This window comes from Botrytis cinerea, chromosome 6 (genome assembly GCF_000143535.2).
Source record: "Botrytis cinerea B05.10 chromosome 6, complete sequence".
Classification (NCBI taxonomy): domain Eukaryota; kingdom Fungi; phylum Ascomycota; class Leotiomycetes; order Helotiales; family Sclerotiniaceae; genus Botrytis; species Botrytis cinerea.
In genome coordinates, this window is record NC_037315.1 from 1,248,916 (window position 1) to 1,265,802 (window position 16,887).

The 16,887-nt window shown below is 42.5% G+C and overlaps 7 protein-coding genes across 7 annotated transcripts; 5 read left to right on the forward strand and 2 right to left on the reverse strand.

Annotated features, from left to right (window-relative positions):
* Positions 1-109: 109 nt before the first annotated feature.
* BCIN_06g03540 (hypothetical protein) lies at positions 110-1,753 on the reverse strand. Its single transcript, XM_001556113.2, has 2 exons — positions 784-1,753; positions 110-727 (listed from the first exon to the last, which is right to left on the reverse strand). Exons 1-2 carry the CDS (start codon positions 1,425-1,427, stop codon positions 526-528), a joined length of 846 nt encoding a protein of 281 aa, XP_001556163.1. The 5' UTR covers positions 1,428-1,753; the 3' UTR covers positions 110-525.
* A 2,989-nt stretch (positions 1,754-4,742) lies between these two features.
* Positions 4,743-6,761, forward strand: Bcgpi2. Its single transcript, XM_024693470.1, has 2 exons — positions 4,743-5,126; positions 5,181-6,761. The coding sequence occupies exons 1-2, from the start codon at positions 4,835-4,837 to the stop codon at positions 6,287-6,289; spliced, it is 1,401 nt and encodes a 466-aa protein (XP_024549256.1). The 5' UTR covers positions 4,743-4,834; the 3' UTR covers positions 6,290-6,761.
* Positions 6,762-7,034: 273 nt separating this feature from the next.
* BCIN_06g03560 (hypothetical protein) lies at positions 7,035-8,717 on the forward strand. The gene is made up of 2 exons (XM_024693471.1): positions 7,035-7,449; positions 7,506-8,717. The coding sequence occupies exons 1-2, from the start codon at positions 7,135-7,137 to the stop codon at positions 8,421-8,423; spliced, it is 1,233 nt and encodes a 410-aa protein (XP_024549257.1). The 5' UTR covers positions 7,035-7,134; the 3' UTR covers positions 8,424-8,717.
* Positions 8,718-8,799: 82 nt separating this feature from the next.
* BCIN_06g03570 (hypothetical protein) lies at positions 8,800-11,036 on the forward strand. The gene is made up of 2 exons (XM_024693472.1): positions 8,800-9,085; positions 9,240-11,036. The coding sequence occupies exon 2, from the start codon at positions 9,313-9,315 to the stop codon at positions 10,777-10,779; it is 1,467 nt and encodes a 488-aa protein (XP_024549258.1). The 5' UTR covers positions 8,800-9,085; positions 9,240-9,312; the 3' UTR covers positions 10,780-11,036.
* A 478-nt stretch (positions 11,037-11,514) lies between these two features.
* Positions 11,515-12,691, forward strand: BCIN_06g03580 (hypothetical protein). Its single transcript, XM_001556108.2, has one exon. The coding sequence runs from the start codon at positions 11,700-11,702 to the stop codon at positions 12,378-12,380; it is 681 nt and encodes a 226-aa protein (XP_001556158.2). The 5' UTR covers positions 11,515-11,699; the 3' UTR covers positions 12,381-12,691.
* Positions 12,692-12,793: 102 nt separating this feature from the next.
* BCIN_06g03590 (hypothetical protein) lies at positions 12,794-14,081 on the reverse strand. Its single transcript, XM_024693473.1, has one exon. It carries the CDS (start codon positions 13,690-13,692, stop codon positions 13,234-13,236), a length of 459 nt encoding a protein of 152 aa, XP_024549259.1. The 5' UTR covers positions 13,693-14,081; the 3' UTR covers positions 12,794-13,233.
* A 292-nt stretch (positions 14,082-14,373) lies between these two features.
* Positions 14,374-15,461, forward strand: BCIN_06g03600 (hypothetical protein). Its single transcript, XM_001556105.2, has one exon. The coding sequence runs from the start codon at positions 14,611-14,613 to the stop codon at positions 15,196-15,198; it is 588 nt and encodes a 195-aa protein (XP_001556155.1). The 5' UTR covers positions 14,374-14,610; the 3' UTR covers positions 15,199-15,461.
* Positions 15,462-16,887: the final 1,426 nt, after the last annotated feature.

The following is a 16,887-nucleotide window of genomic DNA, read 5'->3' on the forward strand; positions in this document are numbered from 1 at the left end:
ATTACTCTCTTGCAAAAAAACAATCAAACTAATTCGAATTAGTTTTCAATCGAAATTAGACTGCCGTCAATCAGAAGCCGTTCAATATGAGAATTCCTCGTATCTGAATTGTGGTATATTTTATACTGTGTAAGCATCGTTTTCTTTTGTTTAGCCATGGATAGGAAGGGATAGCTTCTCTCACATAAAATACGAAAGACGCACATCAAATGAATTAATTCAAATTGAATGACATACGGGGCTCATGCAAAGGAGTCCCGAATTTATAAAGTTCATTTATTCTTTCTCCCTTCACTCTGGTTGCCGTTGTAAATTGCAACATTTGTCGAGCGTGAGATTCAGAGATTCGTCCTTCATCAAGCATATAACTCTTGACCAAAATCATCCTGTGCCGTAAAGACATGCTGAAAACGCCCATTGTGTTTCCTTCCCACAATCAAATGCCCCGCTGCCAAGTTCCAAACACCATTATCTAATCAACCTTTATATAGAACAAAAGAAATAAGCCAACGCTCTGAGCTCAATTCAGCTCTCTCTCTCGTTATCTGTATTGAAATCTTCCGCTACAACTGTCTCATCATCCTTATATTCTTTGTATTCCGATTCCCGTGAGTTTTTCTCATTGGGTACGGATTCGTTCTGATAGAAGTCTCTCGGCTTCTTAACAATAAAAGCATAAGTCTCATCATCCTCCAAAAAGATTTCCCCTCTTCTCGAAGTTCGATTTCTATGCACACATTAGCCAAAGTCCAAATTTCACAAAATAAACAAAATAAAACTTACCCAAACCTCTCTACAGACTCCAATACACAGACCACGAGTAAGAAAACCACCACAATTCCCACAACCATAAAATCATTCCTTCCTCCCATGTCCAAATGCGCCAAGCGAGTTCTATATCCTACGGCAGTTCCGGGCCACACATTGGAATTTCCGCATCCTGGCTTTCCTTCGTTCATGCTCAATCCCCCAGGTTTTTCCTCCCAGTATTTCCTTGCATCTTCTTTGCGCAATGTCGGTAAGGCAGAAGTGGGCATGCTTGGTCTCGCTTCATCCTCGTCACTCGTCCTTGTCAAACTTTGAAGATATGACGAACTGAGTGGTGTTTCTGCGGAAAGTGCCTCATCTGCGGAGATATCATTTGATGGAGTCGTTGGTGCGTTGTCGAAAGCACCCTCCTCTGCAAAATATTCATCGTTCAAAGGAGAAGTAGTTGTTGGTTTGACAAAGGTTGGGATAGGTAGTTTTTGGTGATTTGGGAAATGGGGATCGCGGGGATTGCTGGGTTTGGGGTGAGAGAGCGAGAGAGTATCTTTGACTGAGTGGAGTGAGTTGCAAGATTGAGAATTGAAACATTCTCGAGAAACTGGGAATGCGGTTGAAAGTTGGAGGAAGAGAAGGAGCGAGAGCGGTGATGATGGTCGCATTTTTGCGATTGGTACGAATATAGTTATTACGATGTGAATTATTGGCAAGGTTTGGAATGGAGAGGTGAGGTATATATGTTTGTAAGTCGAACTGTATGGAATAAAACGTCCCTCGTCGTGAATGGCAAGTAGTTCCGATGTTGTAGGACGCTTTGGTAGTTGGTCACACTCAAAGCGTTTAGAATGCCGCAAACGTGTCTGTGGATCGATCTTCAATCTCCAATCTTTCCGAACACAGCTCGATCTAATGGATTAATACTTAGGTATTAAAATATAAAGGCTGGAGCAAGAACTCAATGTTGGAAACAAGAGTAGACAGAATGAACATGGAAAAATGGTGGGAGTGATGTAGGGAAACTCTCGTATTTAGATCAAAGAATAGCATACCACGCGGGTGGTGTGTGCTACAGCCAATCATTTGTTCGCACTTGCGGGAAAAACGATAGTTGCAACACAAACAAAGATGCATTAGCATTTTCGGTACTCTACACAAGGGACTAGAGTTACATGGGGCAATTCCATCCACTTCATGTTTCTAAAATGCTAATTTGGTGGAAATCCTTCAAAACTTAAAAATCCATAATGAGTGTTGGCAAAGAAAAGCTTCAGCCCCTCAGGGTCCTTGCGCGATTTTCATGGGTAATTTCTAGGGTAAATGGCATGGTTAATAGTTAAGGTTACATGGGCTGATGGGGCGTGAATGAATTTGTCTTTTTGGATTGTTCGAGGCGACGAGGAGAGTGAGATGTGGGCTGGGTTTTGTCCGGCTGTTGAGGTGAGTGTAGAAGCCGCCTTGCCTTGTGGCTTTGCACGCACAGTACGGAGAATGCAGCAAGACAAGCAAGATTTCATTCCTCAAACAATTGAAGATATACTTGGATGTTCATTCCATTTTGACTCTTTATCAGTTTCATCCACACACACCCTTACAATCTCGTCCCTCGATATCGCTCGACCTCTCATAAACTGGAGCCTGAAAACGTGAATTGAGTGATGTGCAGCGCTATTCACAACCAACATGTTCCCAAGACAAGATCACGGAAAGGTGGAGATTTGCATGATTAGTGGGATTTCCAATTATGGGGGAGACCTTTTATAGCTCTTCCTCTTCCACTTTTCTTCGTATCGCACTAGTTATCGGTGCGGCGTCCAGAGAAACCCTTGGGTGGAGGTCACTGCTTGAACACCGAAGGGTGTACCTACCCAGGGCCTACCCAGTACCTACCTACCAACTGTACGAAGTAACACTGAGATATGATGGTCATTGCGCCCTCACGCGACTTTGGATGATTGGGATTTTTGATCAAACAATTGAAGATTGTTTGATTTTGATACAAAACAACGATTTATGGAAGATTAAGAATGTCTTGTTTTAGCAGACATACACATACACATGTATGTTCTACTTGGCATACTACTTTGATAACAAATTGTGTAGAAAACTGTGTCCTGTGACTTCAATTACAATGTGCGGGCTTGAAATTGTATCATGTGGTGCTATACGAGTAGATCATTGGCCACTCAATCAGAGTCTCAAAGAGTGTCATCGTCAATTTATTATACGAAGTGAAGTGTCGAAAAACTCTTCTTTTCCCCTCAATTGAGAAGAATTTTCTATACCGAGGCTGCTACATTGCTAGGTGTCTAGGTATCTTGAAATTGCCTATACGGTTCTAGTCCTGCTTATGTTATGAGATGAGGATATTTAAACGAGCTATTCTTGTCGATGAAGGGGCAGCTCCCTTGATTTATTGGCTTCTTGGCAATTCGGCGGAGTGCAGGACAATAACAACTCACAACAACTCAATTGTATTGAGTTGCTATTCTGCATTGCCTACCCTACGCCGCATACACTTTCACTCAATTAATCCTTCTGCTCCATGCTTCTATCTCGCGAAATTGATGCTAGACTCAGCGGAGTTTGCTTTAAGCTTCAATGGTACATGATAAATAATAGCCTCTAGTCTCCTGGAGCTTTTGTTCGTCATAGTCAAACGATCGTCAGGTACACATACAAAATCTATCCGGAATCCCTGTAGCTCTCTTGATTCGAAGATAAGAGCTCCGGCATCTACTCATCGTACATCCATCGTACACCGTGTTGTGTACCAAAATCCCTGCAAAACTCATGTTTCTCCCACAAAGTATAACATTAATAAGATTCGCTAGTATGGTTCGGATCGCAGGCTGCATTCTGCATTCTGAGCTATGGAGTACGGGAGAGCACTGAAATTATGGGAATGCGGCATTTTCAAATATCTAAGAATCTTTTGGTAACCATCTCTCCACTGCATATACGGGGTCTCAGTCAGCAAGACCACTAGCCCTCAACTCTTAACTTTCACCATGAATCCTTCTGGAATGATGATGGAAGGTTATTCCCGCCCTGTCCTGGCTTCAGAGGAACAGCTTATATCTTGATGCTACCCTTTTCGCACTGCCACCATCTATAAGACGATTTAAGGTACAGAGCGACACCCCTGAAATCTCGTCTATTGAACGGCCACTGCAGCGTTTCTTGAAACCTTTTATCTGTTGCCTCCAGAGAAATACAAATAAGCGCTGACACACTCATTGCTCATCAAACAAGGTCCCCGAGAAGGAATTTTTCAAGATGAAACCAAATAAGACCGAAAAGCCGAGGAAGGTACAGAGGAGCAAATGAGATCCACACCAATGAGTGTATTCTATAAACATAAGTGACAGTGTTTCATGAAATATAATACTGCATCGTTGCTTATACAATGTAAGCTTCCGCGCCGTTGACTTGGCTCTGCAATGTTTCTCTGTACGCAGTAGGATGGGAATTGGAAATATGCTTATTCTGAAGGATCTTTTCTGACACGGACGAGATGAGATGGTAATCAGATGAATCCTTCGCCCTGATTTGCTCATCGAAGTTCCAATAATAGCATATTTCCAAAGCAACATAACGCTCAATACCTAGCAAACTATGTCGATGAATGAAGGCCGAGAGGGGCATTTGTACCATTTTCCAGTCCAAGGAAGTGAAGGAAGGATATGGGAATGGATAACAACAAGGAGGTAGGAACCGAAATCTTCTATTCTAATCAAATACTTGAATTGAATTCAGACCAGCGGATCTATTACAATCTCGGCCAATCAACAATCAGCTTAATAGATTAGTCAATCAATATCTAGTTAGTACTACCTCCATATCAATAGTCCATCAGTAATTTGAGACATGCAACAAAATGTAGCTACTTATGTGTCACGTGGAAGTGTAGCTAGCTTATCATGTCAAGGTCATGCGTTTTCAGGTAAGCACACTGCTCAATATCAACAACGGTAGCCGGAACCAACCTTAATAGCATCCAAAAACAATCCTCGAGGCTGACAATTTGTTAACCAGATGTCATCTTTGAAATGTTACAGCCTTCTCAATTATGGTGCCTCCACTGGCACCTCAATCTGCTCCCCCCTTGAATCGAAGTTCGACAGCACCCAACATCACGTCTGCTCGAACTGTACCTTATGAAAGGTCGCATCTAGCACCAGAAGACGCTATATCCCAAGCCTCACCACCTCGGAGATCGTCTGCCGCTGTCAACCAATTGCGCATGACAAATGGAGATGCTGGACGATTAAGAAGTAGAGGAAGACATGCTGATAGAACGAAGAGTAGCACCAGAAGACGGAAAACTACTTGGAAAAAGCTGCTATGGGTGAAGCAATCATGTATGATGCCATAAAATCCGGCAAATGAGAAATTATACTGATCGATTGATATAGATCCAGACAATTACACGGATCAAGATACATTTCTCGAACATCTGCAGCGAAATCCACGTCTTCAGCCTTACGACTTTTGGCCATTGGTAGCAGATTCCACGGTTATAGTACAACACGTTTGTTCGGTCATTATATTCATTGTTTCTTTCGTTGGGATATATGATAAACATGTCTCGCCAGTTTCTGTGGTTGGCTGGGGCTCTATTGCTACCTTTTTGGGGTGGGTGTTATGGGATTTATGGGTGGGACAGGAAGAAAGTACTCGTCCAGCATTTCCACCACCGCAGCCTTTCTCTCACAGTGTATCTGCAACAAGTTCAACACCAAACCTATTGGCAACAGCTGCAAGTGGGCCAAGGCAATCCTACTCGATGTCAACAACATCTCTTCAATCTACAGCCTCGAATCTAACCCAACCACCTCCAATACGACCGGTTTATACACCACATAATTCGCACCTTTCTCATCGCACATCGCTCCGTCTTTCAACTGCTAAATCAGCCCTTCTGATATATTTTACCCTCCTCGGCCTTTCTCCCATTCTCAAATCTCTCACCAGGTCCACTTCTTCAGACTCGATCTGGGCGATGTCATTCTTCCTTTTTACAATCAACATATTCTTCTTCGACTATGCTACCCCGTCCCCTTCATCCTCATCTGGCTATCCACCATCAAACACGAAGAACAAGAACATTCCCGCAAGTTTGAGTACGAATGCTGCTCTGATGGCTTCCACAGTGCTAGCGTCACGTCTTCCTAGTACCGGACAAGTCTTTAGTCTTACTCTCTTCTCTATCGAAGTTTTTGGTCTTTTTCCCGTATTTCGTCGTTATACTCGCTTGCATTCTTTGCGTGGTCATCTAATACTGACTCTATTACTCGTCTTTGGTGCCGGAGGGGGCGTAGGATTGGTATTGCCACAGTCGGGAAGATCAGCTTGGGATTGGAAAAGTGGATTAATTGGCGTGGTGTTGGGAACGCTAATAACGGGATTAGCTATGGGTGGATGCAGTTGGTGGTTAATAGGGTTGCAGAAATATAAAAATGAAATCCACGGACCCTGGGACCCAGCGAGACCTGTTATTAGAAGGGCTTGGGATGATTATTAGACAAGAAGATAATATAATTCGTAGAGCTCACTTCATTTGAAGCTTTCATCAAGCTTGTGTAGTTTAGTCGAAGCGCTGGTGATGTTCCTGAAATTGGATAAGTTGAACTGTTGCATCCCGAAAGCCTCAAGCCGTCGCCTGCTTCACCCCCTTTCTTTCGATGCTCCTCTAGCGAGATTGATTCAAGCGTAAGGCACGCCACAACAAATTAATCTGCTCGCCTATTGATGAACTCGACTGTCCAGCGCTACTACTCTTCTCAAACATCATTCAGAATGTCGCTCTTGACTAGATTAAAGTTTCGAAATTTACCTTTAGCCAGTCGAAGTAGTTTTTTATCATCCTCGACATAATTCGAATTAAAAGAATTGCATTTGGCGTTGTATAACCAACGATATCATATCTGAAATAATCTTGCTAGCGAATGTCCTTAGCTCTTCTGAGACTCTTGCATTAGTAAAATTATATGAGATCCTCGCAGAAGGCTTCTAATTTTTAAAGTGAGGAATTCGATTAGATAGCAAATGAGTTGATATTTGAGATCTGATGAGTGAGTCCACTGATAATCTCCTTTTTCTTGTGTGAATTTTTCCTTCCGGGTTTCTTTTTTGTGCATCGACCCTTCCTCTGTGCTACCGACTTTACATCATGACGACTTCCGCTCTATTGCATCGCCTTCCTGTTCTTTTTGCGTTGGTCTTATTTACCAGTTTTTTTCGGTTACCCATTTTCTTCTCCTTCTCTCGGCATTCACATGTCTACAACATCAATGTTTGGAAGTAGAGTTTATCACTTAGTTTATACGCCTGACATTATTTTACCTTACCAATATCATTGAGATAATCATGCATACCCTCACTACCCCATATACTTGCGCTTTCTGTTGCAAATCCAATTTGTCGAAAAGGCAATGTGGATCCTGCAAGTCCATCCTTTATTGTTCTAGGATGTGTCAGCGATTAGACTGGTCTTTTCACAAAAGCTTCTGCAAAGCTTTCAAGTCACTCAATCCACGCCCTTCAGAAGATCACAGGCTCGCATTCTATTTTCCGATTGACCTTGATCCCAGGTTGGAATGGGTCCGGCCTCCAAGCTCTCTACATCCAGATAAAAATGATGAAGAACTTGATTTTCCGTCAGTGAGTTCTATAGAATTAAAGGTTTGGTATCTCCACGAAGTGGTCAAGTTGATATTCTGCTAATAATCAAGAATCAGTCGACAGTACAATGGCCATATATTCTTGCTCGAGGAGGCTACGTAGACGGCTTTCTGAAGCTCAATCATAGCATCATATCATTCACGAAGGGAGCTTATTGGGCGGGGCCCTTGGCTGTTTTCCGGAAAGAGAGGTCTGCTATTAACTCAGCTATCATACAGGATGTTTCTTTGGATGACCTCCCAAAAGTCATACGATTGTTGAAACAGATTGGCAATGGAAGTCAAGTGATGAAGCCTCAAGCTCTCAAGCAAGAATTCAAGACTTCGAGAGGCGTAATCATTAAATGCAAAGGCGATAAGATGGATGATCCAAGACCGATTGAGCTTGAGGTTTCCAACATTCCGGAATTTCACCCGATTTTCGATGGGCAACCCACAAACATCTCAAAATTGATGAATATTCCGTTGATTATACAAGGATTACCTCGGGAGGCTAGAAAAAATGTTGTGTTTGACGAAGATCAGTTGCGGAATGATCACTGTGGTGTTCTTCACCTTGATGTTCTTTCCCATAGTGACACGTGGGGCGAAATACCTTCGCAATGGCAAAACAACGTAGGAACAATTCTAGTTGTGAGACAGGACAAAAAAGATATTACTGCGCTTCAGCTGTTGGCGATCATCGCATTCATCAAGCGATTGGATCTTAGTACAGTAAAAGATGAACCGGATGTAGGAACGAGAGAGGAATTTCTTGACAATTATTTCAGTAAGACGAATTTCGAAGATTTTTTCTTCGGCTGCTTTGCATCTGCTGTAGAGATTCAAAACCCGCAGCGAAACGAAAACTTGATATCTCCTTATAGCAACTCATATGATTCAGTCGGTTTATTTCAGGACAATTTTTCCGTACATCAATACATAGATCCGTGCGGCAAAACTGGATACTGGATACTTTACGGGGGTGAAAATTGAGAGACCTGTGGATGAATTATCGGATCAATGCATAGAGCGGTGTTTTGGATTGGAGATTTTTGTAGTAAATATTTTGGCAGATGATGCCATTGATCACTTGAACAAGTGTATGACGAAAGCGTTTTGTGGGCTTGCTTGCTTTTTATACATGAAGGCATCAGCATGACCCTGAGCTAGAAATTCATTAGATTTATTTTTTAAAGCGAATCAAATTAGCGATAGATTTTGAGACTTTAGCTGTATCACGAGAACTCAGCACCCCATAAAGCTTTCTTTTCAATGAATCATCTAATAATGCCTTGCATTTCGTATTCACTTTTCTTTAAATTTAGCTCCTCATCTGTACCCCCAACTACCGACCCAGTCACAAGAGAAAGTTATTATCCAAATTTCTAATCTCCAAACTAGATTGTACTTTGACGATTGCACCTCTGAATTTCCTACGGCTGACAGTATATAATAACTTGAATTGCCGAATCCACCTAGCAATCATTATTCGAAATACAATTTCATTTATTAGATATACAACCTTGACTCTAGAACATCATATTTACAACTTCAGTCCCCCTCACTTAGCCCTCTGCAGTCAGGCTAGAACTTCTCCTCCTTCCCTCAGTTGGTCACGTCACCCGCTCCTTTTGATACACTTTTTCCTGATATTAGTAAGTTGCGTTGAATCATTCATGTATAGCGGTCCCAAATTTCGTTCCACTATGAAATGAATATTTTACCGATTAGATTGATTCACTATTTATACGAGCAGCAACTTGTTTGTGTTTTTGTAAACTTATCAACTCCCACTGACCCTTGCGCAAGCTTAGATAACTTTTGTTTCTTTCTCTATTAGACCTCTACGATTCTTTTCGCAAGCTGCGAAGCGACTGGTTCTATGCCATCACGTCGAGATCCGGCTCTTGGCCCGCGGGTCTCAATCTCTTCCTTTGGACCTACCATCGAACATCCCAAGTGTGGATACTGTACAAAAGAGGCTTCAATTCCATGTACAACTTGCAATGCTACATGGTATTGTACATTAACTTGCCAGAAATTTGATCGCGATGTTCATCATATAATTTGCCAAAGATACACAGATTTCGTTGCGGCGCACCCATGTCCCGAAGACACAGTCGAAAAGAAATACAGACTTGGTCTCCTATTGCCGGTCGATTCGGAGGACTTTGAATTTGCGTGGATTGCCAATGGCTCCAACGGAAAATCGGTTGCAACATTCCTTCAATACTACGACCAAGATCGTATCAACACTCGCAACACTCTTGTAGATTACAATATGGCAAGCAAGAAGTTTGATCATTCAGTCATTTTGGCCGTCCGAGGAGATTTCTTGACTGACAATTCTCAGCCGAATGCTTGCATCATGAATATTATGGGTGGAAAAATGAAGTTTACCTGGAAGGGCCCAGTCGCTGTTGTTAGAGAGCGTGGCTGGGGCTCAGTCGGAAGCGCCCAGCATTTTCAGCCATCTGATTTCAGAATTCTAATCGACTTCCTCTTCAACTATGAAGGAAAGGTAAATGCGAGTATCGGGCATGCTTGCGGCGAGGAATCGAAGAGTGTTTTGGGCGCGTCAGTGAGCCGCATTTTGAAGTTTCTCATGGGGAAAGCTCAAAATAGAAAGAGAAAATCCATGAACGCTCCATTCGGCATGGAACAACCTAAAACCTACAGAAAGCGTGCTGAAACATTTTCTGGACCGGATTCAATAATGAGCTCGACAAATGTCCGCCCGAGACATAAAATGCAGCACTCAGAGCCGAGTATCAATCTTGGTAGTTTCAGAGATGATGCTTCTTCGCCACATAAGCCGGAATCATTTGTCATGCCAGATTTCTTGCCTGATTGGATTAGAGAGTCATTCATAATCACCGCTGGACCTAGGCCGCATTCAGAGATAGCTCCATCACTTTCACTTGATACAGAGAAGATTTTCGAAGGATCTACTAGTACTGTTAGTAGGACAGTTACTCCAAAATCGCCGGTTACCTCGATCGCAGTGACTACTAAGCAAGCTCATCATAACGACAATGTTTCTATCAGAGAATCCCTTGACATCTTTGACCTCTATAATTCAAAAAGAACCAAAGGCCTTGATGACGATTCCACATCTATTTTATCGGGCGGACCAAGCCCATCCATAATAACCACCACTTCTTTCTTTCAACCTAGACCGATTGCCAATCTTAGGCCAACAATCAGGAAGGTGAAAAGTCCCCCGACAATCAACAGAACATCATCTTTCTTCACCCGTCCAAAATCTAAGAGTGTCGAGTTAAACCGCGATCATATAGTACTCCAACGAAGTATGACCGGTTCAATCATGTCGCCATGGATAGTATAACGAGCGGATCTACAGTGCTCTTGACATCCAGATGTCGATGACATATAGATAAATACAGGAAATGTCTTAACACTGGAGTTGAGCTAGAAACAAACAAGTACTCAGACAGGTACGGGAGAATTTTGGTTTCGGATAAATGACGGGCAATCATGGAGATGTAGGGGTGGTTTTTGATACTTTCAATTCTTTCGATATTTTTTGATACTTTTTGCGCTGGCGCGTGGTGGGGGTCTTAGGCGGTTCGATAATGATTTGCAGTTTTAGCTAGCTTACTTAGCAGTGGTTCGTATAATGCAGCTCTATGTATATCTAAGATTCTTTATTCATTTACGTGTAGTTTCAATTTGTCGGTTACTTGAGCTTAGCCGGTTGTATTGGCGTGTTTAATGGGCTTAACGTTTACCCGAGATTTCTATTGTGCTTTCTGCTTCATTTCTTTATTTTTGAACCATCTAGTTATATAACAAACTTGTCTTTCGGCGATGGATTATTACCCGTTTTTTTGTCCTTGCATTAGCGAATGCAGGTAGTGTTCTATAAAGCTTGAGAAGGTTGTTAAACTCCCGTGTTTCTCAACGTCGCTACGAATGTCAATGGATTTTTAGCAATTCCAAGAATCAATTTTCAAAATCCTGTAAATAATTATAGGAAACGATTTATGCATCCCGTAGATCGATCGGTTGGAGAGAGCTTCAAAGAAGGTCTTTCTTTCACTTTTGAAGTCAAAATTGTGGGGAGACTTCAACGTGTGGTCTGTCTCAAATTCAAAATCCCTAAGCGAATACAAGACTTTCAAGTTTTCACCTTAATTTCCATTTCAACCTTTCGACGGTAAAATTGAACGAAGTACGGTTACAATCAACAACCTTTTCGACTTTCTATATCGATTCCACCAAGACAAACTATAGAATCAATCAACCATGTCTCAAGTTTTCGGTCCCATTCCTCCTCCTCCAGATACAGACACATCTATTCGTGGTGTTAAGGCTGTGTATACTCACTGCTTTGGCGATCAAAAGATCCTTGGCCTGCCTAAATACACTGAAGTTACGATCTCGGAAAGCCATGTCATTTTCAGCAGAGAGAAGCCTACAGATATTTCTGCACACATGAAACTTCCAATCCTCACCAGAAAAACCGGCTATGTTGATCCACGCTGGGTCAATAAACGACCTCGTGTCGATTATGCGTGTGCGACCTCAAAAGGCCCCATGTCAAATAGAAAAGCACTGTACCTCAATTTGCGAGCTGATCTCAATCGAGAGCAAAACTGGGGTTTCTCTGACATGGAGAAATGGGATACAACTATTGGAACGGTTTTGGTTGTAAGACAAGACAAGAAGGATATCACTGCGCGTCAAGTTGAAGGATTGGCCAGGTTCTGCTTCTATGATCTTTCGCCTGCCACGAGAGAACTTGGGGAGTCTATTTATGAGGATTATCCGAGGAAATCAGACCGAAAGAAGGTTCGCGAGAAGTTTACGAAGGATTTCATGTGTCAAGCCAAGTTCGAAGAATGCTATGAAAAATTGAAGGCGGAGAGAGTTGCTGCCGGAAAGTTTTCGTGGGCTACTGCTGTTTCTCTATACTCTCAGGTTTGAACCCCCAGAATTCATACGCATGGAGGCTGAGGTGCAGCATAAGTGTTTAGCAGAGGATTTGATATTTGATGATAGACGATGATGAATAGTAGTGGGGAGGCCTCTAAATGATTTTGCCGTTTGACACAGGAGATTTCATGGAGACTTCAGAATCATCAGTGGTGGAAGGAATACTCGATAATTGGTATCATGATGGAGAATTTGGGTTTAAGCGTTGTGCTAGGAGAGAACAATGCAATATTAAGGTGGATGTTTTTAAATGCCTGCCAATAAATACTTGAATTGAGTATTCAGGCTAATGCTTCTCACCAAGAATCTTAAAACCTATTCCGTAAATAGTGTTAATTTTCTGATACCTCATCACATTGATCCGTAAAGGGGAGTCTGAGAATATCCACTGTGCATCAAACTTTTCTTCACTAAATTTATTATAACTAGTGCTCACTAAATGGAATAATCTCTAGAAATTCATGGAGGTTTTTTTGTAAAAGACTTCGCACAGAATTCTCTGCATGTTCCCTCGATATCCCCACAACATGATTCAGATTTTTTTTGCGAATTTTTCCCTTCTCAAATTCACTGCTTCCACCCCCAATACCTAAACATCAAATGGACTGATAGTATCAGACCATGAATGATCTCCCGATTCAATCTTGGCTTTCTTGAACTCCCCTAAATACTTGTCAAAAGTATCCCTATTCAAAAGATTCTTCGTGACTTTCTCTTTTTCGAAAGTTGGTGGTCTTCCGTCTTTGTGTTTATGAATTAGATTTCCCATTTTAAAGTAGACGACACGGCGAAAATAATTGGCGATAGCTTCGACTTGATTGCCAGTGATTGACTTCTGGTCTTTTCATATGATCTGAAATCTTCCTATTTCTTGGAGAGGAAACCTCACCATTTCTCTTGGAGATAACCGCCCCCCCCAGCTCTCATCTTCAGGGTTAATCGTCAGAAACAGAAACAAAGCGTCTTCATTACGGTGAGGAACTGAACTATTCGTTCTCAAAGCTAATCCATGCTGTGCCTCGAAGTTCTGATAGTCGTACGATTCTTTGAATGGAAGAAGCACTAATGCAATATCCAGGGCTTTGGTGCAATTTGTATTCCTGTGGAGGAAGATGCAATCTGCAGTGGAAATTTCAAGGCTCTCATATTTGGGAGATTTCAAAATTTCAGTTCCACCTTCACAATGCATTCGCACAGCCGATGAATTTGGTGCATCAGACTTCTCTGCGTGATGCAACTCTTCAAGAATTCCGATTTCTCGGCTGAAACTTTGGAAGCTGTATTGGATTTGATAGTCCTTCATTCCTGGTGGTATATGGCGGCACAGCCAATCGCCAACGATGCGAAGGTCTGATGGTTGAATATCTCCTATAGATCTGTCTGGTTCCCTTGGTTCTGTAAATAAATATCATGGGACCTCGATGTCCGGAAGCCATGCAGTTGCTTGCCGAGTTGTTGGCACATTTGTTGATTGGAGTTTGAACAATATTATTACAGGGCATTGAGGGCAGGATGGGCCTTCTTCAGACCCCAGACAATATCTATGTCCTCCTCAGTTGGAGCGGCCTCGCGGACTTTCTTCAAACCCTCGACAGCAATATCCGCGCCTTCTTCAGCTGGAATCGGGCTGCTGGAAACACCGACAATGAAAATGGAAGTGGCCACTTTGACCAAAGTAGAGAGCTTCATATCGAACGAGTAATGTATAAGATGATGGGAAAGTAGCTTGGAGATTCAGATCGAGGAGTTGAGTAGATAAATGTAGCAAATTTTAAATCACGCGGTATAACCAAGGCTTGTATGGCTTCAGGTACTCCTTCCGCTTGTAGTCTAGTCAGTGTCGAATAGTCCGCAAACCGACCCTTCTGTGATCTGTTGGTTAGGTGGTATTGGTATGCTTGAACTGCGCTTTAAAAATCTGTGAAGTGAAAAATAATCTTAGAAAATTATACAAATTTCTAACAAAATAGATTTTTTTGTCTCCGCCGACCTAATAGGCAATAGGTTGGTATCTAACCACATCTAATCACATCTAACATTAAGGGAACCAGTCTCCTAATCCGATATTTTTGATTGCGTACGACCTAGTGACTCACAACTTGTGAGTCACAACGCGTTGTACAGGACCTGATCAAAACATCCGCAATATAATCTATTAAACACCCCTATCAAGCTCCATAATCAACTCCCTGCATCCAGCTCTCTTTATCCGTCTATTACAATGACCGATCCCATATTCCACCTGGAGACCCCCCACCTCTTTATAGGCTACTTTGATGCCAATAATCCCATCCACTGCACCTTCCTCGTCACTCTCTACAACACCCCCGAATTCATTGCCTCCGAAGGCAAGACCGCCATCATCTCTCCCGAGGCTGCACGTGAAAGAATCGCCACCCCCTTCGTCGAGGAACATGCCCGCAACGGCTATGGTCAATTTCTCGTACATCTGAGAAGTGACTCAGACCCCTCATTCTCGGCTGCGATGCCCATTGGCTCCGTGTGCTTGACGAAGGGCAACAATCCGGATTCATTTGATGTGCCGGATGTGGGATTTGCGCTTATCTCTGAGGTGCATGGGAGGGGCTACGCGACGGAAGCTGCGCGTACGCTTTTGGAGTATGTCAAGAAGGAGCAAGGACTGAAGAACTATTTTGGATTTACGAGTCCAGGAAATACGGCTAGTATGAGGGTGATGAAGAAGTTGGGCATGGTAGATTTAGGAGTTCAGCCATTTCAAGGAGAGGAGACACATGTGTTTGCATCGCCAGGCATTGGGAATTTGGAGAAGTATGGGTTTAAGAACTGATTTGTTTCGAGCCCCCAACCACTACTACCTCTAACAACAAGTAGCCATACGGAGTACATGAAATACGTTATGTTACACCGCCTTTGTTTTGCCATCAATAGAATCATTCTGCCCACACAAACTGATCCTGGCTAGCGAAGGCGGTATAACATAACCTATTCCATATACCTCCGTGCTATTATGGGAGCGTCTAAAATGGCAGTGGGACACCAAGGCTCTCCACTCAGCTTCACCCATTTAGAATAGCAATTTAGTAGAGGGCAAAGTCCAGGCGAAAGCTTTCTAAACAATCAATGGGTTTGTTTGTACGAAAAGACTCTGAACTGAAATCATTAAGAAGATCCCGATTGTTCTTATTTTGGTTTCTTTTTGGAAATAAACAGATCTGGAGAGATGGTTTCTCCGAAATCATTTTCAAATCTGCTCTTTTTGGCTTCAAAGAGAAGACAATATTGTATAATCCGCAACAGCACTATGCAATCCCTGAATTGAAGTCTTCTAAATAAGATAGAATTGACTCACGAATCTTTGATCGTCGTTTCTGAATCGGAAATTAGTCAGCTTGGAGAGTTTCGGATAGATAATTGGTGGGTTTTGAGGAGATCGCTCAATCAGGACCGGCGAGAAACTAGCGCCTTAAGCATTGCTCATAGGCTTCATTTTTATTCAAAATATATAAACATAGCTCTTTCTTCTCGCCGCAGCTCGTTCTCTTCTACTTCGACGAAAAACCTGATTTCGTTCGTTGAGTCGTGTATCGTATATCCAGCAGAGCTTCACAAATGCTGACCTTTCTAATCAGCCTGCAAACACCTGGCTTCGTATAGATCCAGCCATTCTGAGCAGGGTTCTCGGTTCGGCATCCTGCTTCTTTGGCCGGATATCCATCAAATTTGATGATAATGATAAGGAAAGTCCTCCGTATACGTACTCCGTTGATCGTTCGTGTCGAAAATGCCCTGGCCACCTTTGGTGGTCTATCATCACACATGAATCTTTTAGGCCACAGAACTCGAGACGCATTCATTTCGCCGGATACCTAGCCGATATTCTGTACCCTTGTCTAGAGTCTTGGTTTCAGCATGATGGGATCGACTCTATATGCAGACATTGCATATTTGACTAAGTAGGTGAAGAGGGGATACAATCATGAATGCTTACTCCGTATATAGTCGCACCATTTCCTTAAACGGCCATTCCAATAATCCGTCTTTATCCTCCACGCTCAGTGAACTAAGCGGTTTCTTTCGACGCCAGAGATTTTTTAGTTACACAGCTGAGCACAACAATATATCATGTCCGGTAGTTTTCGACCACGGATAGAGATTCAACATGATGCCTTGGATTGCCTATCCGCTCCGCACCACGGCATCCAATTCTTTTCCGCAAAGGCTCACATTACTTCTCACGACCATCCGATTTATCTCTCGGCTCAGTGGTGCATGTTTAAAACGACGTCGTTATTTTTCTTGGGGTAGTTACATCCTGCCTAGGTGGCTCGGGTGGACATGAAATCCATGTCTAAGTTTGACCCCGCTGGGTATACCTCGGCCAACAATCTTTCAATCATTATTAATATTGACAGTCATTTTTGAGTCCAATCTCGAGGAATCAATGAATTTCAAGCAGTGTCGGGGTCCATATATACCTCGAGGGAAAGAATTGGAGATGATGTGTCTAATTATTACA